This window comes from Cervus elaphus, chromosome 8 (genome assembly GCF_910594005.1).
Source record: "Cervus elaphus chromosome 8, mCerEla1.1, whole genome shotgun sequence".
In the NCBI taxonomy this organism is placed as follows: domain Eukaryota; kingdom Metazoa; phylum Chordata; class Mammalia; order Artiodactyla; family Cervidae; genus Cervus; species Cervus elaphus.
In genome coordinates this window covers 13,430,891-13,455,751 of record NC_057822.1, presented here as the reverse complement: position 1 = coordinate 13,455,751, position 24,861 = coordinate 13,430,891, and the positions used below count along the sequence as shown (strand labels likewise).

General features: G+C 50.1%; 1 protein-coding gene across 3 annotated transcripts in view; it reads left to right on the top strand.

Annotated features, from left to right (window-relative positions):
* The window catches only part of NKAIN1 (sodium/potassium transporting ATPase interacting 1), a 44,314-nt gene extending 19,862 nt beyond the window's left edge, over positions 1-24,452 (top strand). The window contains exons 2-7 of one of the 3 annotated variants that reach the window (XM_043909534.1): positions 18,895-19,032; positions 21,264-21,344; positions 22,544-22,741; positions 23,085-23,145; positions 23,707-23,788; positions 23,930-24,452. In XM_043909534.1, coding sequence (XP_043765469.1) covers positions 18,895-19,032; positions 21,264-21,344; positions 22,544-22,741; positions 23,085-23,145; positions 23,707-23,788; positions 23,930-23,939 — 570 coding nt within the window. In that variant the 3' untranslated portion in view covers positions 23,940-24,452. Of the gene's footprint in view, positions 1-18,894; positions 19,033-21,263; positions 21,345-22,527; positions 22,742-23,084; positions 23,146-23,706; positions 23,789-23,929 lie in introns of those variants that run through there. The other 2 variants (XM_043909536.1, XM_043909535.1) reach the window with 2 other exon arrangements.
* Positions 24,453-24,861: the final 409 nt, after the last annotated feature.

The window sequence follows — 24,861 nt, the reverse complement described above, 5'->3', positions numbered from 1 at the left end:
TGGTTTTCATCGGTGTTTCTTCCTTGGGAGCATCGATACAGCAGGGGCCACTAAATAAGCCAGGGAATTGGGTTTTTTTCCATCAGGTCACATGAAGAGTGACTCAGCCTGGGGAGATGACCTCCCAACTCTTTCCAGATGTCGACTGGGAGCACTTGACCCCTGCAGTAGGTGAATATCACCCTCCACCTGCACACCGTGAATCTTTATCCAAAGAGCCCTCCGAGGGCTTGGCGCCCCCACCCCAGCCACCGTGGGCCTCCCAGCCCTTCCATCTACTTTCTCCCTCTCATTTCCCCTTCTCTAGACATGGGGGTCTTCTCTGGACCCTTCTACTTGCCAAGCTCCTTCCCATGCAGGATCCTCGGCCTAAACCCTCTTTCCTCCTCTCCTCTCCTCTCCTCGCTAACCCCTCTTCCTTCAGATCACTTCCTCCCTGAAGTCGTCCTCAACCACGTCTATCATATCTCTCATTCTTGACACCCCTCCCATTATTATTAGCACAATAATAATTTCAGTTTGTGCACATGTGTCTCTGTGTGCGTGGCTCCCTCTCTCCCTACCCACCCCTGAACGTAATCTCCATCAGGATGAGAAGGGCAAAAATGTCTGGACTTTTTTTTTCTCCTTATTTCATTGAGATATAATTCATATACCATAAAATTCACCATTTAACAATTCAGTGGTTTTTAATATGTTCACAGAGTTGTGTAACCATGGCCATTATCCAGCTCCAGAACATTTTTCATTGCCCTAAAAAGAAACCTCAAACTCATTCCCCCTGCCCTCTGGCCCCTGGTTACCAGTAATCTACTTTCTGTCTCTCTGGGTTTGCCTGTTCTGGACATTTGTTATAATAGAATCATATGATATGTGGTCCTTTGGGACTGGCTTCTTTGACTTAGCATAATGTTAAGGTTCATGCGTATTGTGGCATAGGTCATTCCTTCATTCCTTTCTGTAGCTTAATAATATTCCATTGAATAAAAAAAATAATAATAATAATATTCCATTGAATGGATGTGTCACATCTTGTTTATCCACAAATCAATTGATGAATGTTTGGTTTGTTTTCACTTTTTGGCTGCTATGAATAATGCTGCTGTGAAGATTCCTATATAAGTTTTGTTTGAACTCTGTTAAGTTCTGAGGTATGTACCTCGGCATGGAATTGCTGGGCCATGTGATGTGTGTGTGTGCCTTAGTTGCTCAGTTGCGTCCAACTCTTGGCAAGCCCACGGACTCCTGCAGGCTCCTGCAGGCTTCTCTGTCCATGGGGATTCTCCAGACAAGAATACTGAAGAATATTGCCTCCTCCAGGGGATCTTCCCAATCCAGGGACTGAACCCAAGTCTCCTGCATTGCAGGCAGATTCTTTACGTCTGAATTACCAGGGAAGCCCCATGATAACTACGTGTAATTTTTTGAGGCGCTGTCAAACTGTTTCCCGTAGTGGCTGTACTGTTTTACATTCCCATCAGCAATGTGTAAGGGTTCCAGTTTCTCCACATCCTCACTACACCAGCACTTATTATTACCTGTATTATTTAGAGTAACTGTTCCTGTGGGTGTAAGGTTCATTGTGCGTTTGATTGCCCTGGTGACTAATGATGTTGAGCATCTTATCATGTACTTATTGGCCAATTTTGTATCTTCTTTGGAAAAATTTCTATTCAAATCCTTTGCCCATTTTTAATTGGGCTATTTATTGTTCTATTGTTGATTGGAAGAGTTCTTTGTCTTCCCTTGTGGTAGTTCCTGCCAGTAAAGGAGACGTGGGTTTAATCCCTAGGTTAGGTAGATTCCCTGGAAAAGGAAATGGCAACTCACTCCAGTATTCTTGCCTGGGAAATGCCATGGACAGAGGAGTCTGGAGGACTACAGTCCATGGGGTTGCAAAGAGTCGGACATGACTTAGTGACTAAATAGCGGCAAGAGTTCTTTATATATTCTGAATTCTAGACCCTTATCACATCTATGATTTGCAAATATTTTCTCCTATTCCATGAGTTGACTTTTCACTTTCTTGATAGTATGCTTTGATGTTCAAAAGTTTTTGATTCTGATGATGTCCGATTTATCTAGTTTTCCTTTGGCTGCTTGTGCTTTTGGTGTCATATTTAGGAACTGTTGCCTGTTTTAAGTTCGCTCAGATTGACTCCTGTGGTTCCTTCTAAGAGCTGTGTATTTTTAGCCCTCATATTTAGGTCTATGATTCATTTCAAATGAAGTTTTATATATGGTGTGAGGTAGGAGTCCAACTTCATTCTTCTGCATATGGATGTCTAATTGTGTCAGCATCCTCTATTGAATAAATACTTTCTCCATTGAATCATCTTGGCACCCTGTTGAATGTTTTTTGTAAATATATGAATTTATTTTCAGACTCTAGATTCTATTCTATTGATCTATATGTCTGACCTTATCTCAGTACCACACTGTCTTGATTACTGTAGTGTGTTGCTAAGTTTTGAAGTCAAGAAGTCCTCCAACTTTGTTCTTTTTCAAGATTATTTTGGTTGTTTTGGGCCCCTTGCGTTTCCATATGAATTTTAGGGCTGGCTTATCCATTTCTGCAAAAACAGTAGTTTGAATTTTGATAGAGATTCATTGAATCTGTAGATCAATTTGGAAGCATTGCAATCTTAACAATATTAAGTCTTCTAGGTTATGAACACTGGATGTCTTCCCATTTGTTTAGGTCTTTAATTTCTTTCAGTATTATTTTGTAGTTTTCAGTGTATGAGTCTTGCACCTCCTTGGTTAAATTTATCCCAAGTGCTTTATTATTTTCTATATTATCATAGATGAAATTGTTTCCTTAATTCAAGTTTGAATTGTTCATTGCTAGTATATAGAAATAAAACTGATTTTTGCATACTGATTTTGCAACTTTAGTGCTCTGATTTAGTAGCTCTAAGTTTTTCTTGTGTGTGTGTGTATGACTTCTTTAGGGCTTTCTATATACACTGTCATGTCATTTACCTCACAGATATAGAGTACAAACTAGTGGTTTCAGTGGGAGAGGGAAGGGGTAGGGTCAATATAAGGGTAGGGGCTAAAGGGCTATGGGATTATATACAAATAGGTTGTGAAACTTTTTTGTAATTGAAGTATATTTGATTTATAGTGTTGTGTTAGTTTCGGGGTAAGCAAAGTGACTCAGTTATACATGTATGTATGTATTCTTTTCCATATCCTTTTCCATTACAGTAAAACTATTAAAAATTGTAAAGCACTATAGAATTTAAAGACTCTTTCATTCAATTTAAAAAAAAATCATATTATCTGGAAATAGAGATAGTTTTACTTCTTTTTTTCCAATCCAGATGTCTTTGCTTTCTTTTTCTTGCCTAATTGCCCTGGCTACAATCTCAAGTACAATGATTTGAGGGGTTTTGATGTTTCTCTTTAGACATTTATTGATTTGTGTGCATCTCTGCAGAGGATCCATTCTATCCTGATCTGGGGGGACGTGGTCGAGGGAGAAGGCTCTATGTCAGAGTGGAGTGTGTGTGTGTGTGTCTGTGTGTATTTTCTCAGTCATGTCCGACTCTTTTCAACCCACCAGGCTCTTCTGTCCATGGAATTTTCCAGGCAAGAATACTGGAGTGGGTTGCCATTTCTTACTCCAGGGGGTCTTCCTGACCCAGGGAATGAACCCATGTCTCTTGCGTCTCCTGCATTGGCAGGTGGGTTCTTTACCACTGCACCACCTGGGAAGCTCCAGAGTAGAATATTAGGTGCATGTTCTTTTGAGATAAAACAGACTTCCAGGAGATTCTTCTCTTGCATCAGGCTCCTTGGAGGTCAGTTCTGCTGTTGGAGATGCTCATGTGGGAAGGAGAAGGAGCAGGGGCTTTATTGTTTTGCTTCTCTTGACCCAGTTGAAACAGAAAATGCGAGCCCAGGAGTTCTGCCCAGCGAGGAGGGGAGCTTGATGGTTCTCAGGAGTCGTTATCCCATTGAGTCCACTCCTTAACCTGGTAGGCAAGTAGGGTAGGGGCTGCAGGCCCCATTCTACAGATGGAAAAACTGAGGCCCTGAAAGGTCAAATGATTTGCCCAAGGTCTCAACATTCATAATTGTCTGAGTCAGACAGGATGTCATAGGTTCATAGCAGAGTCCAGGAGGGAAAAGGCAGGGTCAGGAGGAGGCCCTGAAATTCGGGAGGTTTCTGTGTAGAGACATCTTGCCTGGTGTTGGTTGGAGTGCCTCTGCTACAGGCAAGGGCCGCCCACTCTCAAAGGCTGACTCAGCCAGGCTGACTCAGAGGGAGCACCGGGTCAGCTTCAAGGGAGCGTTTTGAGGGAGCCCTGGGATAGCGCACTTGACATGGAGATTTGCAGGGGTGCTGTGAAGACAGGCAGGCCACCCACTTGAGGTGATGGCAGAAGGGTTGCAGAAAAGCCTCCGGAGAGAATGAAAGAAACCTTCACTGAAGGGGTGAGAAAACTTCAGCAGATCAGAACACCATCTACAAAAGTGAGGGTGAGGTGGGTGGAAGGACTGGACTCAGAGGAGAACAGAGAATGGCCATCTGTTGGGTGCACCTCCTGTGCCAGGCTTTATATCCGCTAATGTCAACTCTGAAAGGCGGATTTAATTCTTTTCCTATTTGTAGACAAGGGAACTGAGGCTTAGGAGGTTTAGACTCGCTGGACATCACACGGCTAGCAAACAAGGAGTCTGAACACAACACGTCTCAGCAGCCTCTGTGGCCCTGGTGGATCTTCTGGGAGGGCTTCAGCAGTTGGGGGAGGCGTCAGCAACAGCGGTGCTGATGCTGTGTGTGGACCAGAGGAGCTGATAGGGAGAGCGGGGTGGTGTGCAGGCTCTGGAGCCCACTGCGTGTGTTTGAATCCTGCTCTGTGACCCGGGGTCTGTGACTTTGCTCCCTGCACCACAGTGTCCACAAGCGTAAAATGACACTTCTCATGAGTGAGAGGAGTCAATGACACGGACATCAGGCCGCGTGTACAGGGCAAGTCCCTGGAGCGGAGGCCTTGCTTGCTTCTCTGGGCCTCTCCCTACGCAGACACTTGGAGTCAATCATCTGAGCAGCCAGTGCAGGCCTGGTGCAGAGTCAGTGTCCACGAATGCTTGGTGAGTGAGTGAGGAGATCAAGGGTGGAGCAAGGGGCCAGACCCAGCCAGGCAGTTGCTGGACTGGATGGAGTGTGGTGGTGGTGGTGGTGGGGAGTCGGGTGGAGGTGGGAGGGTCAGGGGAATCAGGGAGAGTGCCTTAAAGGAACCCGCACACCTGGACGACTGTGGTCTCCTGGCCTTCAGAACAGGAGTCCTCTGAACAGTGCGGTCCTGGAGTCTACACCACGAGTAATAATCACAGTGTCATTAGCATGGCTTCACCTATAGCTGAGGGCCAGCAAGTGTTCTGAGTGTTTTACACGTGCTCCCTCATTTAGGCCTCAGGACAGCCCCATGAAATAGGTTCTGTTATTATTATCTTCATTTTACAGATGAAGACATTAAAGCACAGAGGGGTTAAGTGACTTGCTGATGATCACACAGCTAGGAAGTGTTGAAGGTGCGATTTAAACCCAGACAGTCTGGCTTCTAGACCACACTTTTAACCACTACATTGTATAGCTTCTCTGGGGTCAAACTGCAAGAGCCTTGGAATGAAACCAAAGACTTCATAGTGAAAGTCACTGAGTCGTGTCTGACTTTGCGACCCCATGGAATAGTCCATGGAATTCTCCAGGCCAGAATATTGGAGTGGGTAGCTGTTCCCTTCTCCAGGGGAATCTTCCCAACCGAGGGATCAAAGCCAGGTCTCCCACATTGCAGGCGGATTCTTTACCAGCTGAGCCACCAGGGAAGCCTTAAAGACTTCATAATTACCCTAATAATAACAGATGTGGGTAGAGTATTTCACAGTTTAAAAAGCATATTAGAGTTTAGCAATTGCTTTCATGGTTGTGTTCTTATTTTCATCCCCTGGGTTCTCTGTGACAAAGATAGGACTTTATCCCCTTTTTGCCAGTGACAAATTAAGATCCCGAGGGGAAAAGTGACTTGTACAATTAATGATAATTTATTGAGCACTTACTATATGCAAAGTCCTTTACTCACATTATGTCATTGAATTCTCACAGCCCCAGGAAGTGGGTATTAGTAACAGTAGTATTCCCATTTTACAGATGAGGAAACTGAGGCTCAGGGAAATGACTTTCCCAGATCCCACAGCTTGTTAAGTGACAGCTCGGACTCCATCCAGAGCCTGGGCTGATAACTCCTAGGCTCTGTTCTCAGTCCCCTCCTGGGCAGATGTTGACTCCTGATTGTTTTCCTCAACCTTCTGATCTTTGCTACCTCACTTCCCTTGTCATAGCCACTCCTGAGATCCTCTACACCTCCTTAATTAATTAATTCTTACTGCCTAAGTGCCAGCTTCATTAATGTGCTTTCTAGTGGGAGTTTTTGACTTAATAATATGGTATCGTTCATTGTACTTAATGAGGGGAATCTGATTAATCACCTTTATATTTATCCAAATGTCCATTTGCCTATAGCAGCCATGTCCTGGGAGAGCCTGGTTTATGGTGGGTTTTTCTCTGTCTGGGTTGTCTTCCCCCACTCCCCAGTTTCTCTCTGGAGGGCGCCCTCCTTCCAGGCCTTCACTCCCCATTCCGGGGCCTGCTGAGGAATGGCATTGGCAATGTGCTGACCGTCTGGACATGGGAATGGGGCAGAGGTAGAGGGGGCATCTCCAAGAAGGTGGGTGTCCTAGGAGGGAGAGGGATTCTGGCTCCTGCCTTCAGCCATCCAAAGAAAGCCTCATGTCTCCATCAGATTGCCCATCTCTAGCCCCCTTCCCTAGTCAGGGAGCCCCATGCTTGAGGCATCCATCCATGGATTCTCCCTCTGTCCATGGAATCCTCCAGGCAAGAATACTGGAGTGGTTTGCCATTCCCTTTTCCAGGGAATCTTCCCGATGCAGGGATCATACCCGAGTCCCCGGCATTGCAGACAGATTCTTTATCATCTGAACCATCAGGGAAGCCCTGGCTAACCCTACTCAAACCTTGCCTGGCTCCTGGGGCCAGTGGGACAAAGCTCTGGGTCTGAGGCCTAGCTGCAGCTGTTCCCACTCTGACGCTCTCACTTCATCCATGCAGAGCTGCTCCAGGCCCTCAAGTGGTCCACACCCTTCCACATCTGGGGTGACTAACTTGTCCCAGTTTACCTGGGACTTTGGGATTTATCCCCTCAAGTGCTGGATCTGGGAGAAACTCCACAGCCCCAGGCCAATCGGGATGGTTGATCACCCCACCCACACCTCTGGGGGTGGGGGGGGGTTTGCCCATGCTCATTCATCCCCCGGTAATTTCTTCTTTATTTTGTTTTCTTTTAAAAACATTGCTCATCAATGTAGCAACCTTACAGAAATCTCTCTAGTGAACCCTCAAAGACCCCCCTCCAGTTCCAGTCTCCAGAGTTAACAGTTTGATGATAGTTTGATGATTCTTTTTCTTTCTTCTGCACAAAATTTAGATCCTGCTGGGAATTCCCTGGTGGTTCAGTGGTTAGGCCTCTGAGCTTCCACTGCAGGGGGCACAGGTTTGATCCCTGATTGGGAACTAAGATCTCTCATGCCTCTCGGCACAGCCAAAAGAAAGAGAAAAAGGATCATACTTCTCAGGTGGTCCTGCAGCCTTTTCACACCACACAGCTTGACCCTCTTTCCACCCTCTATCGTAATGTCTGTGTTGGTTTCATCTTAGGGAGATGTCATAATTTACTGTGTGTCCTTTTAAGGGATGTCCAGAAGATTTGCAGTTGTTGTTTTGTTTTTTTTAAGTCCAAGACCATATTTATTTTATTCTTTTAAAATTTATTATGTATTTTATTTTTGGCTGTGCTGGGTCTTTGTTGCCGTGTGAATGCTTTCTCTGGTTGTGGCGAGCTAGGGCCACTCTTAAGTTATGGTGCACGGGCTTGTGGGTTCTTCCCGGACCAGGAATCAAACCAGCACCACTGGACCACCGGGGAAGTCCAAGGCCGACTTTAAGCATCACCTCCTCTGTAAACCCTTCTTTAACCCTCCAGGTGGCCTCAAGTTTCTTTCTTATTACTGTCATTATTTTAATAATAATAGTTAACATTTATGGAGTGCTGGTTATCCGGCACTTGACATACATTATCTCATTTCATTTTCACAAGTCCAAGAAGTGCAGAGACTTGATATCCCCATTTACAGAGGGGGAGACTCAGGCTCATATGGCAGATAAACCCAAGCAGTGTGACTCCAGAGCATGCCCTGAACTGCCTTGCATGGTTTTCCCAAGGGTACACTGGAGTGGTGGGGCCAGGGGCCAGGCCAGGCCAGATGCCCTTTACTGCCCTGCTTCCCAGCTGTGCACCAACCAGGTCAAAGCCCAGAGGTGCTGTTGCTGAAAGGCCAAAGCTGGTAGCCTACAGTGTCTAATTCACTCTTGACAAGACCCAGAAATTAGGGATAGGGAGGGCCTGGTAGGAGGAGCCTTCTGGGGGAGGGCAGGCTCGTGGGCTTTTCTGGGCCTGTAAAGAAGGGTATGCCCACAAGCAGAAAGCAGAGTGCCAGGACTGGAGACTGGCGGTTGGAAGAGTGGGGCAAGGCCTGGACTTGGGAATGAATTTACAAATGTGTGTGCAGCTAAGTCGCTTCAGTCTTGTCCAACTCTTTTCAACCCTTTGGACTATAGTCTGCCAGTCTCTTCTGTCCTGGGATTCTCCAGGCAAGAAAACTGGAGTTGGTTGTCATTCTCTCCTCCAGGGGATCTCCCCCATCCAGGGGTGAACCCACATCTCTTACATCTTCTGCATTGGCAGGTGGGTTCTTTACCACTGGGAATCTAGAATACCCCTTGATTTTCTCAACACTGCTGTCAAATAGGCACCTTGTGCCCATTCTACAGAGGAGGAGACTCAGACTGAGTCACTGGTCTGAAGGTCCTTCTCTGCACTGTCCATGCCACCTCCCACCATGGCGCCTATGAATTTGGACCAGATGGTTGATGAGGAGTTAGGCGCCCCATGAGATAGAGGGACCCTTTGATTTTAGACTGACCTTGGTATCACCCTGGGCTGCTAGGCCCAAGGGTTATGCAAATTAATGTAGATGTATGCCAATTAGGCCTCTTCAAGGCCTGTTGTTCTTATGTAGCTGCCGGCTCAGAGGTATAGGGGGATAGATCTGCCCAGAAGGGGCCTGAGGAGCCCCCCAGCTGGGGATAGGTCAGCAGTCACTGGGGTGAGGGGATGGGGTTGCCATGGAGACAGAGGCCAAACCCCAGCCGCTGCCTCAGGATAGTCCAGGACTGGCCAGATTAGCCCACTGAGACAGTCCAGGGCCTCTCTAACAACTCTAAGTGTGGTCTCCGAGGGCTAATTATGTGGAAGGTAGTGACCAGCTGCTCCCTGGCTCCTCCAGGCCCAGATGAGGTAGGGGGCTGGGCCACAGCAGGAGGGTGTGAGGACAGACAGATGGCAGTCTGGGGGCTTGGAGGCTGGGGAGCTGTCTTGAGGAAGAGGGCGCAGCACTGGGGCGGAAGGAGGTTACCCCTCGAGAGCAGAAGGCGTGGGATTGTAGGAGTGAGTATCCTAGTCTCCAAGAACCACGTGGTGGGGTTCTGTAAGGGCTCTGCCCCAGCAGACATGTGCAGACTCCGCTCTTCCATGTGACCCTGGGTAAGCCCCTTGGCTTCCCTGAGCCTCAGTTTCCTCATCTATCAGTAGAGGTCAGATTAAGAGATGTGACCTGGGACTTCCCGACTGGTCCAGTGGTTAGGACTCTGCGCTAGCCTGCAAGCCATGTGGCACACAAGAAAAGGTAGAGAACGATGTGACCCGAGTATGAGGGGCTGTATACAGTAGGTACTCAATAAGTGGCTGTACAATTCTAAGACCCATTGGGAGAGGTTAGTTTAGTTTTGGTGGGGGGGTTTCTTTGTATTTTGTTTTGTTTTTTCATCCACACTGCACAGCTTGTGGGATCTTAGTTCCCCAATCAGGGATTGAACCTGGGCCCTCGGCTGTGAAAGCTCAGAGTCCTAACCCCTGAACCACCAGCAAAGCCCCTAGTCTTCTTGTGGGAAAGAGCTTCTTCTCTTCTTGCCCCCTCCGGCTTCCCCTGCTCCCTGGTCTGGGCTGGGTGTTCTGCTATCTGTCCCGAGGAGGGGAAGGTTTCTCATCCAGTGAGGGAAGGATCTGGGCCCTGTGGACTCAGGACTGAGCTCTCAGCGCTAAGCCCGCAAAAGCCACTCAAGAACTGTTGGCAGAATGAATGAATGAACAGATGTGAAGTGCTCAGAACAGTGCCTGGCACTGGTTGGAAGTTAATAAACATCAGCTGTTACTGCACTGCCCATGGGAGGCTGGGCTGGGTGGCTTATCAGAGCAGAGCAGATTCTGTCCCCACGTCTGCTCTGTCCCTTCATGTCCCCTTGGCTGTCTGGACAGATGTCTGGCGGGTAGAAAGAGCAGTGGAGGTAGAGATAAGAACTCAGATCTTAGCTCTGCCACATCCTGTCTGGAACACTTGTGGAGACTCAAGAAGACTGCTCTGAGCCTGCCGTGTAAGAGGGGAACCTTCACAACAAGGTAGCCACACTAGGGCTCTGGGGAGAGGGCTGCTGGCACCTCGAGAAGGGATGGTGATGGGTCTGGGTATAGTCAGGCAAGGGGAGGCAGGGCTGTGATGACCCAGGCAGAACCGAGAGAGACAGGTTGTACCAGGAACTGGCAAAACCATCTTCTAGGGAAAAAGAGCTGTGAGGCTCTGAGCAGGGGTCCCAGGACCCCAAGGCCAGTACCCCGGAAGGCAGGTAGGCTGCAGCAACAGCAGGCCTGGATAGTAACCGGGAGCTGGATCGGCCCCATAGTGCAGATGAGAACAGAGGCCCAGAGGAGTTTTTCCCTAGGTCCCAAAGCACGTTCTCGTCACAGGAGATCTCAGATCCTGAGCCACCCAGGTGCTCTTCCACATAGTCTTGTGATGAATCAACAACATCTTACAACATTTTCTCTTAGCTTTTAAAAAAATTGTAGCTTTGTTGTAAAACATCTCAGAAATCCAAAAGTGTTGTGTATTTAAAAGTAAAAGTCTCCCCTTTCCCGCTCCCTAGGGAGAACTTCTCATAACCATTTGTTGTATGTTTCCCTGGCTCTCGATTCGGCACTTACAGTCACACACATCTTGTATCTGTCTTCTTTTTGGTTTTTTTTTTTAAACATAAATGGAATCATATTGTTCTGCAGCTCTTTTTTTTTTTTTTTTGTCTTTTCACTTAACAGTGATAGCCTTGGACATTTTCCAGGAGGATCCAGGCTGGGCCAGAGAGAGGCAGAAGGGCTGCGAGAGCCCTGGCAAAGAAAGGGAGAGAGAGTGTGTGTTACAGGTCGGAGGAATTCCCCTCAAGTCACTACACACAGTGGGTGGGAAACCAGGCAGAGAAGCCTCTATCCTCAGCTCCCAGAGGACTGTGGTATCTAGTCTCTAGGCCTGAATTCTCTGAGGCCAAAGCCACGCTAGCTTGCTTATCACCATATACCCTGTATTGTGCCTGGCACATAGTAGGTGCTCAAGAAATACTTGTCGGATGAATTGAGTCCCTTTTAGGTCCATCTTCCCGACCCTGCCAGAGACTACCTGGTCTCCGTTGACTGCACTCTTTTTAATCTCTTGCTGGGTGTTTATTTCAACTCATGCTCAAATGGCTATGGACGCCAGATGGACCCTGGAGAGGGGGTCCATCCCTGAGCTCTGAGACAGAGCTCAGAGAAAGAGAGAAGACCCTCCCCTTAGACAAGTCACTGCCCTTGTCTGCTGGCAGTTTGCTCACCTCTCTAATGAGGGGTTGGGCCAGCGGGTCTCCAGGGGTCCTTCCAGCTTTGCCATCTGTGGCTTCAGTCCCACTACCTCATTTCACGGATGAGGAGCTGAGTCGACTTTAATTTTGTCAGCTGCCTCAGAAATCCATTGGGAAAAGGGGGGCTTGGGTTTGGGGATGCATCTAAGGCTGCTGCCATGTCCTAAGCACCAACTGTGTACCAGGCACCCGCTTTAGAGCTTCACATGCACTGTCCGGAATCCTCAGGGCATTTTCCCAGTGAGCTGGCTCAGAAAGGGGGAGTAACTGGCCCAAGGTCACCCAGTGAGTCAGGGACTGATCTGGGAATGGAACTCTGGTCTGCCTAGAGCCCCCAGTGGTGAGCTCTTCTCGCCTCAGCCTCTCTGTGAACTAAAGTCAGTGAAGGAAAAAAATGAATAATATGAAGTCAGTAAAGGAGACCAGGTTGGACCAAACTACTCTCCAGAAACTTCAGGGTCCCATTCCTCATTGTTTCCCCAGACAATCTGACTTCTGTATCTAAGTTCCCTGGTGACATAGCTAGAATTTGGGGCAAAAAGTGGTTGACTTGCAGACCTGGCTGGCAAGGGCTTGGGCACAAGAGGCTTCTGATGGGGTTCTGTGGCCCCAGGCTTAGCCCTCTCCCCCAGCTAGTTTTCTGGGGCTGGGGTGGGCCCATCTGCATTATTCATTCTTCACCCCTCAACCCCCAGCCCCCCACCTGATGTTGGGCTCCTGGGGCTGGCGTCTAGACAGACAAGAGCATCCTACTGAGAACAGAGGCAAGGGCTGAAGGTTCCCATGGCAACTGCATCCCCCTCAGCTGGCAGCTACCCGATAAATAAATAATCAGGGAGGGGGGTGGGGCGCTCAGGGCCAGGGGAGGGGCAGCAGGGGAGCCTGGTGGAGGCTTCACTCCAGAAAGAAGGGTGGGTTAGGCTTGAAGTGGCCTGGGGGCTGGTATTGCAACCGGCCAGGTGAGAGAGGGGAGAGGGAGGAAAATGGCCAGATGTGAGATATTCAGAAGATCAGAGAGCCGGGACTTGATGACAGGCTGGGCATGCAGGTGAGCAAGAGACTAGGACCTAAAGCTTAACTTTCTAGCTCTGCAGCTGAACACCTCATGGGACCCACATCCCTGGAAATGGACTGGGTTTGGGCATATTAAGTTCATGATGAACCATCCAATGGGTACTTGGTTATAAAGGGGCTGGAGGCTTAAAGGACTGAAGCTGGCGGGAAGTCGGGGCACGCATTTGCTGGGACACAAGGGGTGTGAAGAGGGGCTGGGCTGCACCGCAGTCAGGCCTGAGAAGTGGAGGATGTGTGTGCCAGGTGTGGCTCTCGCCGCTGGAAACACAGCAGTGAACATCCCCACTCTCATGGAATTCACTGTCTAATGCAGGAGACGGTAAATAAGCAGTAAGTAGTACGTTAGTCAGTGAAAAATGCCACGGAAAAAAATTAAGCGGTGGAGGCGGGGAGGAGGGGGGAGTTCTGCAACGGAATATAATTTTACATGGTGCTGACTCTCCTCAAGATCAGATGAGGGAGATACTGTGAAACATACCCATTTTGTTGGTGAGGAAACTGAGGTACAGGGAGGTTCAGTGACTTGCCCAGAGTTATAGAAAAACCAGGGTTCTAACCCAGCTCTGCTCCTAATTTCTGGACCAAATTGTTACAGCAGGTGGGTGAGGGAGTGAGTGGCAGGAAGGGTGTGAAGACCTTTAATCAACTTTGGATGTGAGAACATTGGGATAGATAAGGCATTCGCTGGAGGGGAAAAGTGGTTGTTTTTTTTAAACAGAAGAGATTTGAGCATGTCTAGGAGCCAGTAGGAAGGATCCCAGGCAGGGGAAGAAGTTGAGTTTATAAGAAAAGAAATTGTGGATGATGTGGGCTCCTGAGAAGGTAGAGGACAGAGTTCCAAGTGCAGGAGGAGGCATTGGCCTTGGGTGGGAGGCGGAATGGAGCCTCAAGTATAGTAGATGGGGGTGAAGGAGACCAGGTCTTCACCCAGAGTAGGGGTGAAGGACACCCAGGAGGTGGAGGACAGTGAGAGGACCTGAATATCATCAGGGAGAGTGAGTTCCCTGGGGAGCTTCTTGGAGTTGATGATTCCAGAGCTCCAGGGGCCCCAGTCTGCCCCAGGGAGTGACTGCAGCAATGCTCGGCTGCTTTTCAAGAACTAAGAAATCTATTAATTGGGTTTGTCCAGGAGTGGGCTTTTCCTGACATTCGTGATGAAAAAGCAGAGGAGTATGAGAGTTTGGGTTGCAGGCGAAGCTGATGGTGAAGTGAGGGGTCCTGTGATCCCAGCAGGCTGAGCTGGGATGTGAAGTGGGGAATGGAAGTGAGGGGAGGGCTGGGGACCCGGCGCCCTGGGCTGGGCTCGTCATCATGAAGGCTGTTGGAAAGAAGCTGGGGCGGTCCGAGAGGGGCTCAGAAATCGGTGACTTTGGAAAGCATGGCAGTTACAGGTGATGACCCAGCCCAAGAGGTGGCTGTGGACAAGGAGGGATGGAAGCCTGGGTCAGGGGCGAGAGGCTGAGAGGTTGAGGTGCTGGAGGGGGTGGCCGCCCCTCCAATGTTAGAGTCAACCAGGGTGAAGCAGGGATCAAGGAATCGTCTTCAAGGAATGGACCTGACCTGGAGTGGATGATGGAGCCAGCCGTGGATGAGGGTGGGACAGTTCTGCCAGGCAGTGTTGGGACCCCAGGATCCCACCTTTGGGCCCGAGGAACAGGAGATGAGAGAAGAGAAACAGAGTCACTGAGAAGACTCCAGAGAAGCAGGGTCCTTGGGTGCAATGTGTAGTGGGTGGGGAACCCCTTAGAAAAGGCTCTGAGGCCAGAGAGACACTCACTGGTGTGGAGGGGCTCGTGAAAGGGGGCCTGGGGGGTCTGGGTCAGGAAGCGGCACAGAGGGGCATTCAGATCAAGGGCAGAGAGGACTGACCGATGGGCAGGAAAGTGGGACTTACTCTGTGGGCGCTGACAAATCCAGACCAGGGCTGTGGGGCTGAGGGGTCTGGATCTCTTCTGTCCTTCTGGGACTGGTTAGCGCACTCATCCTGCTTGTCTGGGGTCCTGGTGACCCGTGAGTTGGCTGGCCCAGAGGCCGTAGGGATTACCCCAGGCTCTCTGGGCTGCATGGACGACAGAGTGACTCAAGCAAAATCTGCTTTAGAAAAAGCATTCCAGAGAGGTGGTCAGCAGCCTCCCTCTGCCAGGAAATCTGGCAGGAGGCTGCAGCACTTGCCCACAGAAGCCTCGTGCTGGCTCATGGAGAAGGGAGACCCAAGAAGCCAGCTTGTGTCTGGCCTGTAGGCTGGCCAGGTCAAAATCTCCCCAAAGTCATTTTTTCCCTCTCACTAAATGTGCACTTGAACTTTTTGCAAAGGGATAGGTTGCTGTTGTCTCCACACAAGTCCTCTCATCAAAGGAAAAAGGACACTCCAAGGCCAGTTATGATTTACACCTACTGCAGTCCTCAGACTAGCGTTTCTAAGCTGGTGCAACCAGATGGGGGAGATACTCCTCCTGTTTTTTGTTCTTATCTTTTGTTGTTAATTAGTTGCATATCAGTGCTGCGGAAGCAGGAGTTCTGGAGTATTTTGACTCAGTTTTCGAGTAAAAAACAACTTTAAAATTGGGATTATATATAAGACGTGGAATCTCAATTAAAATATTTATTTATTTAAGTTGATCTCTGCACTCACCTTCGGCAGAAGAGGCAGCATCGTTCAGGCCTGGGTTATCACGCTGATCACAATGGTCTGTAACTGTCCGGTTTTCCATCCATCTCCCTGCCTAGGCTCTGAGTTCCCAAAGGGCAGGGACTACAACATATTCACTTCAGCATCCCAGCGTCAGCACGGTGCCTGACACAGACTAAACGTTCTGTGAATAAATAAATGATGGACCCTGGATGGATGAGGGCATGTCAGATGTCGGAGGGATGAATAAATGGATGTGGATGGGGTTTTGATGAATGAGTGGGTGAGTGTTGGATGGGAGGCTGGAGGGAGGCTGGAAGGATGGCTCAGAGTGACAAGAACAGCTAGTGTTCCATATTCAGTGGAAAGAGAGATCCCTTTGGGCCAGGCAGGAAGTCTTGCTAGGGAAGGAGAAAACTGCTATATTTTGAAAAATGAGGACTTGGGTATAGGAAAAGGGAAATGATAGTGGAACCTCAACTGTTATTTCAGCTGCTTGGGGGCAGAAACTGACCTGGAATAAAGAATTGAGCCAGATCCTAGCAGCCTTCAAAGCCCAACTAAGAAGCTTTGACTGTTAGGTCTTCTGTTAATTAGCTACCATATATTAAGTCTAATAGTTTATGTGATGTCTCCATATCCTCACAACTTCCTAGGGGAATTACTGTCTTCCCGATTTATAATTAAAGAAATAGGCTCAGCGAGGGGAAGTAATTTGTCCTGAGTCACACAGTAGAACTGCAGTTGACTGCTGCTCACTCCATCAGTGAGGTCCCTGAGAACACAAGGGTTTTGAGCAAGGGCCAGGGTGGGGGTAGGGGTGATGTCAGGTTTAGGTAGTTGTGTCCAGGCAGGGTGTCTCCCCAGCTACACTATGAGCCTGGGCAACCCTGTCACAACCTCATTTCTAGGATCCCATGTCAGCTGAGTCTAGAGCACCCAGCTGGACCTCAAACTCCCAGGGCTCCTCAGGGCCTTGCAGAGTCAGGGTAGAAAGGAGAACAGAATTGGGGCAGGAGCTTTGGGAGCAGGCCACTGGATTCAAGACCAGAAGGGCCCTTATTTAGTTTGGCAGCCTTTGTATATGGAAGAAGAGCCCAAGACCCACAGAGAAGGTAGTCTGCCCAAGTAAACCAGGAGTCAGTGTTAGAACCTCAACCAGAAACCACATGTCTAAACTCCCGAGCCAGTGGCAACCGGGAAAGGTGATGTGTTGGTGCTAAGATGGGACAGAAGGCAGAGAAAAGCAAAATGTCTGCCTGGCTCTGCCACCAACCTGCTGTGTGACCTTGGGCAAGTCACTTCCTCTCTCTGAGCCTCACTGTTGCTTTCCTCTTAGATAATGATCTCAGCGGTGCCTTTCTGCCAAGAAGTATCCAATGAGAGATGAACTTGGAAAGCTCTTTACAACCTGCAGAGCGCTGGGAGGGGAGTCACCAGCAAGAGGCAGGCCGGTGCCAGGTCAATGGATGCCAGGGTTGGGCCTGCAGCTTCCTGGGCGTCTGCCCAAGCTTTACCATCTGTGTGGAACCATCACCTCCACCTCCTCCTGCCTCCTGGCCAGGAAAAAGCCTTCTGGGATCTTATTTTATTAGGATCTTCTCTCCCTACCCAGACAGACTCTCTTCTCTCTCCTTCTAGGTAGTCAGGACTCTTGGGTATAAGTGACAAATCAGTACAAGGAGGGAGAACTCGATTCGTCGTGGCTAGATCCTCAGACCCTCCCCTTGGCGTGTTCCCTCTTCTTTCCTCACTCTGTCCCTTAGCTCTGGCTTCCTCCTCAAGCAGGCTGTCCCCTGCGTGCTGGCAAAGACAGTCCCCAGGAGCTCTCAGCTGACACTACACCCATCCAGGTATCTTGGTGGACAGGCGGCATCTCTGTCCTGATGCCCAGCAAATATCCAGGCAACTCTCAGGGGCAGAGCGCAGAGAGAGTCCTTCCCTGAGCAGATCACTGTGTGCTGCTTATTTAGTTAGACTTGGGTCCCGAGCCCACCGCAGAAATTAGTGCATGGACTGAGGGTCTGGGAGGCAGTTTCCAAAACAAAGAGATAGGTTCTGTCAACAGAAGGAGGGATATGGGATGGTCAATAACCATTGGTATCCTTGGGATCTTTGTTCCTAAGTGTATCAGCTGAAAGGTTGACTCAGGGGCTACTGGAAAGGGACTGTTGATCGAGTCCTATAACAGTTACCTCCTGCTGCATGGCAAATCCCTCCAAAATGTAGTGGTGCAAAAACAACCATTTTAGGGAGTTCCCTGGCGGTCCAGTGGTTAGGACTCAGGGCTTTGACTGCCATGGGCCCAGGTTCAATCCATCCCTGATTCAGGGAACTAAGATCCCACAAGCTACACGACATGGCTGAAAATTCAAAAATAGCAATAAAAACAAAAAATAAAACAACCACTTGATTTAGCTCATGATTCTGTGGGTCAGCTGGAGGTTCTTTGGTCTAGTGACATGTCTTTGGTCTGTTGGTGGGTTGGCTAGCATCTGAGTGATATAGGATGGCCTCACTCATGTGTGTTAATGGTTGACTCGCTGTCGGCTCAGATGCCTTGGCTCTTTTCCCCGTGCCCTCTTGTCCTCCTGAAGGTCAGCCTGAGCTCTTTCAAAAGGTGTTCTCTATGTTACAAGTGTAAAAAGTGGGCAAGCTCCAATGCACCGGCGTTTTTCAAGCTTTTTCACCTGCTTCCTCTTTGCTCAAATCTCACTGAATGAAGCAAGTCATGTGACCGAACACAAGCATTCATGTGGGAAGGCACTGCCAAGGAGCACAAAGTTAGTGTGGAAGCAGGAGGAGAAAGAGGGAAAAAACAATCCCTTTTTCTGCAGCCCGTGGGTCCCCTGGGCCAGGACAACCTCCAGAGAGGGGTCCTTAAAAGAGGAGACTCAGTCCTACAGGCTCCCCTGGGCCCTCTAGGGCCATGGCTCATTCCTAGACCAGTGCTGGGAGAGCCAGTCTGAATCCTGACTCCACTGGCTGAGACTCACCTCCCAGGGGAGCTACAGGTGCCAGGTGGGGAGGCTTCTTGGCAGGATGGAAGGTGTTCTGAACCCTGGCTCCCGTCACCCACTAGCCCACCCCAAAGTGATCGCTAGGGCTCCATCCCCCTCGCATCCTCACCAATTTGTCCTCACCTCCCAGCATCCCCTTGGGTCCTACAGGGCTGGGGTGACCTTGAGGCCTGTGTACAGTCAGGTCATGGTGCCTCATCACCCTGGTAACTGGTGTCCCCCGCTCCACAAGGCTGAGGAGGAGTCCCCGTCTTCCTCCTTTAGGGGGTGATGTGGCCTCAGCCTGCTCTTTCCCACAGGTGGCTGCACTGGAGCGGCAGATCTTTGACTTCCTGGGCTACCAGTGGGCTCCGATCCTTGCCAACTTCCTGCACATCATGGCAGTTATCCTGGGCATCTTTGGCACCGTGCAGTACCGCTCCCGGTACCTCATCCTGGTATGGCTCACTCGGCCCCTCCCCAAACCAACTCCTTCTTTCTCACCCCCATCCATTTCTACCTCATTCTCCAGCCAGAGCTGTCCCCCAATCCAGGGCACCTAGACCCCTGCTTGAGTCTTGGCTCCAGCCTGGCTGGTGATATCCAGATCCCAGTGCTTCTTTGCTCAGTGGAGACAAGATTAGTACTTTCCTAAAGAATTTTCTACAGAAAAGTCCAACTATTAACCAGATGTATCATTGAGTGAGTGCCTCTCATGTGCCAGAGCTTCCCTGGTAGCTCAGTTAGTAAAGAATCTGCCTGCAATGCAGGAGACCCAGGTTTGATTCCTGGGTTGGGAAGATCCCCTGTAGAAGGGATAGGCTACCCACTCCAGTATTCTTGGGCTTCCCTTGTGGCTCAGCTGGTCAGGAATCTGCCTGCAATGCAGGAGATCTGGGTTCGATCCCTGGGTTGGGAAGATCCGCTGGAGAAGGGATAGGCTACCCACTCCAGTATTCTGGCCTGGAGAATTCTGTGGACAGTCCATGGGGTTGCAAAGAGTCGGACACAACTGAGCAACTTTCACTTTCACACTTCACTTTCCCGTGTGCCAGACACATGCCAAGAGTTTCACTAGCTTCACTTACCTTTACGACAGCCCTGCCAGGTGTATCTTACTGTCTTCATTTTCCAGATGAGGACATGAGGCTCAGAAAGGTGACGAGGCCTCCTTAAGTCACACAGCTAATAAGTGGCAGGGTTAGAGCATCGCTTCCAGAGCGAAGGCTCCTGCTGCATCCCCACACTGCCCCAGTAGGTCCGTGTGAGGGATGCTCTTGGTCTGGTCTGGTCTCTCAAGTTGCTTCAGGAAGGCTTGGCTCCTGTCCCCTGATGTTCATCAAGCATGTGCTCGAGAGGCTTGTGCGATTTTGAGGCCAGCGCCTCCTGCGCCCAGTCCCAGGAGTGCACTGTGTCCCTGGCTCCCTCCGCCTACTTCCTCTTTCCAAGCCCTGGTCCTTGAAGATCAAATTCCCGTTTTCAGCTAGTCTCATCCTCATCTGCTGCTCTTCCTCAGTGACCCATTCACACACGTCTCTTGAGGGAAGAGGCTCTTTGGTAGGTTTGCTTCATAAATGCCGGACACCTCAAATACCGATGACATGTAATCTCATGCCTCTCCCACCCCTGAGCCCACTCACCCTCATTCTAGGGTGAGTTTCCCCACCTCCCACAGGCTCAGTTCCAGAGGTGGACAGGGCCCTTCCAAAGCGCTCCCTCACCTCAGAGGACTCTTCTCTCCAGTCCTCAGGAATGCCCCAGGCACCTCTGTAAACAGCACTTCTGCCAGGAGGCTGCCATTAGAATCACAGGCATAGGATTTCGGTGGAAATCATCCAGCTCCTTGGGCTTCCCAGGTGGCTCAGTGGTAAAAGAGCCCACCTGCCAATGCAGAATATGTAAGAGATGTGGGTTCGATCCCTGGGATGGGAAAATCCCCTGGAGGAGGAAATGGCAACCCACTCCAGTATTCTTGAAAAATCCCATGGACAGAGGAGCCTGGGAGGCTACAGACCATGGGGTCACAAAAGAGTCAGACATGACTTAGAGACTAAACAACAACAACATCGAGCTCCTCTCTAGTTCTTTGCCATGTGTAGGATGCCATCTGGTTGGTGTCTGCGGTTCTCTACAGGCTTCCCTGGTGGCTCAGACAGTAAAGCGTCTGCCCGCAATGCGGGAGACCCGGGTTCGATTCCCTGGGTCGGGAAGATCCTCTGGAGAAGGAAATGGCAACCCACTCCAGTACTCTTACCTGGAAAATCCTATGGATGGAGGAACATGGTAGGCTACAGTCCATGGGGCTGCAAAGAGTCGGACACGACTGAGTGACTTCACTTTCACTTTCACAGAGTGGATAGGATTACCTACCAGAGAACTTGGGTTTGCATGCCAGCCCTACCTCTTCCTAGCTGTGTGATCTTGGAAAAAGTAAATCTCTTCTCTGAGCCTTAGCTTAGCTTTATTATTATTATCTTTTTTTCTTAGCTTAGCTTTAAAGAGAAAGACAGTGCTTTCCCTGCAGGGCTCTCATAAGGGAGCCTGGTTGGAAGATGATTTATAAACTGAGAAGTGCTGAGTGAGGCATTGTCATAGTTTCCCCTGCAGAGGTCTCTTTGGTCCACCGACCCGCCCCCTCTCCACTCCCCCAGGCCCCGCCCTGACCCGCCCCTCCTTTTGCTTTCCCCAGTATGCAGCCTGGCTGGTGCTCTGGGTTGGCTGGAATGCATTTATCATCTGCTTCTATTTGGAGGTTGGACAGCTGTCCCAGGTAAGCCTCGGGCCTGGCATTGTCAGAGGGCAAAGCCTGGCACCTCCTGCCCCGAGGGCTCCTGTGGTGTGGGTCTGGGGTGTCATCTCTTAAAGAGAACGCTCTCTACACATTGGAGTAATCTGTGCTCTCCCTCCACCCCTACATTTTCATTTCTGGCCTCCTCTGTACTTCTCAAAAACAAATGATGAAGCTGAAGGGCAATCTGATGAAGATGGGTTGGGGTTCCAGTTGATTGCAGTCTCAGAAGAAACCATCAATATGTCATGACCCAGAAAACTTCTCTTAGGCTCCACACGTGTTCAGTGCAAAAGAGGTGAAAATGCAACATGCTTTGTATGGCCTAGACTGCAAAGATTTGAGTCCAATTCTGATATTTTTCAGATGAGAAAGAGAGGGTAGAGTCTGTTCTGGAAAAACTGAACCGACCATGTCACATGGAGAACTGTTGAAGAAAGTGGGAGTATTTAACTTCGAGAACAAACCCAGAGGGCACAACTCCTAGTTTTAAAAAGAAAGGAGGCAAAATATATGAATGAGAGCACTTGGCTTCCTACTTCTGCTAGATTTAAATCCCAGCTTAAACATTTCCTAGCTGTGTGACCCTGGGCAGGTGGCTTACCCTCTCTGAGCATCAGTTTCCTCATCTAGTAAGTGCAGTTAATAGAAACTCCAGTTTCATGTAATTGCGGAGGGAGATCGCACATCTCAGTGCTTGGCGCCCAGTCGGTATGCAGTGAATATTTGTTAGTGGGCCATATAAGTGAGGAACACATAGATGCACATGTGGGTAAGAACTGATCTAGGCCAGCCCCTTCTCCATTTCAAAAGAAGAAACCAAGGACTAAAGAGAGGAGAGGTTTGCCCGGGGTCACACACAGGGGGCAGTGGAGAGGTTGAGTGAGCTGTGAAGAAGGTCTGTGTTGGGGATTTCACTAACAGCTGGAAAAGGGAAACCAATCACCATTAATATCCTTTCCAGCCCTGAAATTCTGAGGCTCCTGCGGGGCTGTTGCAGCCCGGCATGATCATCTAGCGCCACCTACTGGCCAACTATAGACTTGCAGATACAGACCATAACCTCTCACAAATCACGCCAGGAAGGGAAGCTGTTATGACCCAGGTGTGAAGTAAACCTGGAGCCTGGAAGGATCTCCACCCTCCCCCCAGCTCAGTATCCTAGGCCCCTCTGCCCCTAGGACCGGGACTTCATCATGACCTTCAACACATCCCTGCACCGCTCCTGGTGGATGGAGAACGGGCCAGGCTGCCTGGTGACACCTGTCCTGAACTCCCGCCTGGCCCTGGAGGACCACCATGTCATCTCAGTCACCGGCTGCCTGCTCGACTATCCCTACATTGAAGCACTTAGCAGTGCCCTGCAGATCTTCTTGGCTGTGAGTTTCTGTCCCCTTGCCCATCCCAACCCTGCTCTTGGCACTTCACACACACAAAGTTACATAACCCTCTTTCCTCTTAACAAGCCAGTAAGATATCTCCCAGGTCCAACTGGAGAAGCAAAGAGGTAAAATAATTACTTGTTCAAAGTCACATCCAGAACAGAGAACAGAACTAAGGGTATTAAGTTTAAGGCACAGTCATTAAACTTGAAGTTGTTAACGGGTTTGCCTTCCTCTCAGCACATTTGGCCCCTCCAGCCAGGGTGGGGAGGGCCAGGCAGGGGGTGAAGAAAGAGCTTCCCACTCCTCCCTCCGTTTCTGATGCTGTGTCCTCCCGCAGCTGTTCGGCTTCGTGTTCGCCTGCTACGTGAGCAAAGTATTCCTGGAAGAGGAGGACAGCTGTGAGTACGGAGCCCCTAGGGAAGTGGGGACCCCACACCGTCAGCACCCTGGACAGGGGCCCAAGCGGGAGGGAGCCCTGGGTCAGTTAAGGGGCCCCTCTTGGGGCTGGGGAAGAAGAGACAGTAGACTGGGTGGGGATCTGCATAGCCGGCCCATTCTGGATGAGGCCCAGACGTCCCGGTGCCCAAGCCAAGGCCCTGCCCCACTACCCGCCCCTTAGGCCCCGTCCTGTCCCCTCGGAGGGGTCCACAGCCCCACTCCTGTCAAGCACCACCCATTCCCAGTTCGTCCTACTCCCACCCTTCGGAAGGTCTTGCCTCCCTGCTCCAGTTCCCCACCCCCACCCCTCAGCCTCCTCCTTAAACGACAGCCCTCCGCATCTACGCTCCAGCTCTCTATCTCAGGCCTTGGCCGGTCCCTCGAGATGCTACAGCAAAGCTCAACCCCTCAGGCCCTGTACTGGATCTGGTCTCAGGTTCCTCCCTTTCAGGACCTTGCCTCCCATCACCTCGCCTCTCCACAGGCCCATCTCTAACCACGTGCCATCTCCCCTTCCGCAGTCGATTTCATCGGCGGTTTTGACTCCTACGGATACCAGGCGCCCCAGAAGACGTCGCATTTACAACTGCAACCTCTGTACACGTGGGTCATGGCGCGGAGCCGTGTGGGGTGGAGGGACCCCGGCATTAGTGTAGGAGAAAGAAGGGGAGGGAGGAGCAGGCGGATTTCTCCGCCTCCCTGTTCAGAGGTCCGCTTCCCTAAAAGATTTTTGTTTTCTTGCAGGTCTGGGTAGCGTTTACCCCACGCCCACCCCTGCGGTTAGACTGACCGCCACTGCCACGAGCTCTGGCCAAGATGGCAGGCGCGCCCCCTGGCGGCTCCCTGACTCACTGCAGCCTGAGCCGGCGGGATCTGGGTCTGAAGCGGACTTGGACTTGGCCCTTAGCAGCCTGGACTTGAGGGGTGGGGCGGGGAGAATCGCGGGGTTTGTATTTTTTTTAATCTCAGCCTTGACGTGTGCGGGCGACCCCACCTCCCACCCCCGCCCTTCTCCAGCCTCCCCTTTCTCCCTTCTTCCCCCAGCATCCTGTCCCCTGTCCAGAGGGAGAGGGCAGGAGAAACACACACACCATCTCACCACATTTATTCACCAGCCCTGGGGAAAGTTCCCCCGAACTATGAAGAGGAGGAGTCCTGAGTTCTAATCGCAGCTCCATCACTAACTCTGTGTGACATCTGGCAAAGCCCTTGTCTTCTCTGGGCCTTAGCTTCTCACCTCAAATAATTAAAATAATCCCTTAGTAAATGGAGCTCTTTCTAGCCTTTTCATTTGACTCTCAATTCCCTGGACTATACTGGGATTTTACTATAATCCCCATTTTGCAGATATGGAAACTGAGTCCCAGAGATGTAAAGCGATTTACTTGAGGTCACACAGCTGCGTTTTTGGTGGAGGCAGGACTTGAACACAGTATATCATCTGTAGTTTCAGACTCCAAAACCCAGTGTCCGGTCTCTGAATTCCATTTCCAAGCCCCCTTCCAACTTGGACACGCTAGAAACCATATGACATACACCACGCTCACATACCACCGCCACCACTTGCCAACGCCTCTCTTAAAGCAATATACCCGTTCTCTTGTTGGGAATGGGATGGACGGATCCCAGAGCCCTGCATTCAGCCTGACCTACAGGGAAGCCTTCTTAGACTCGGC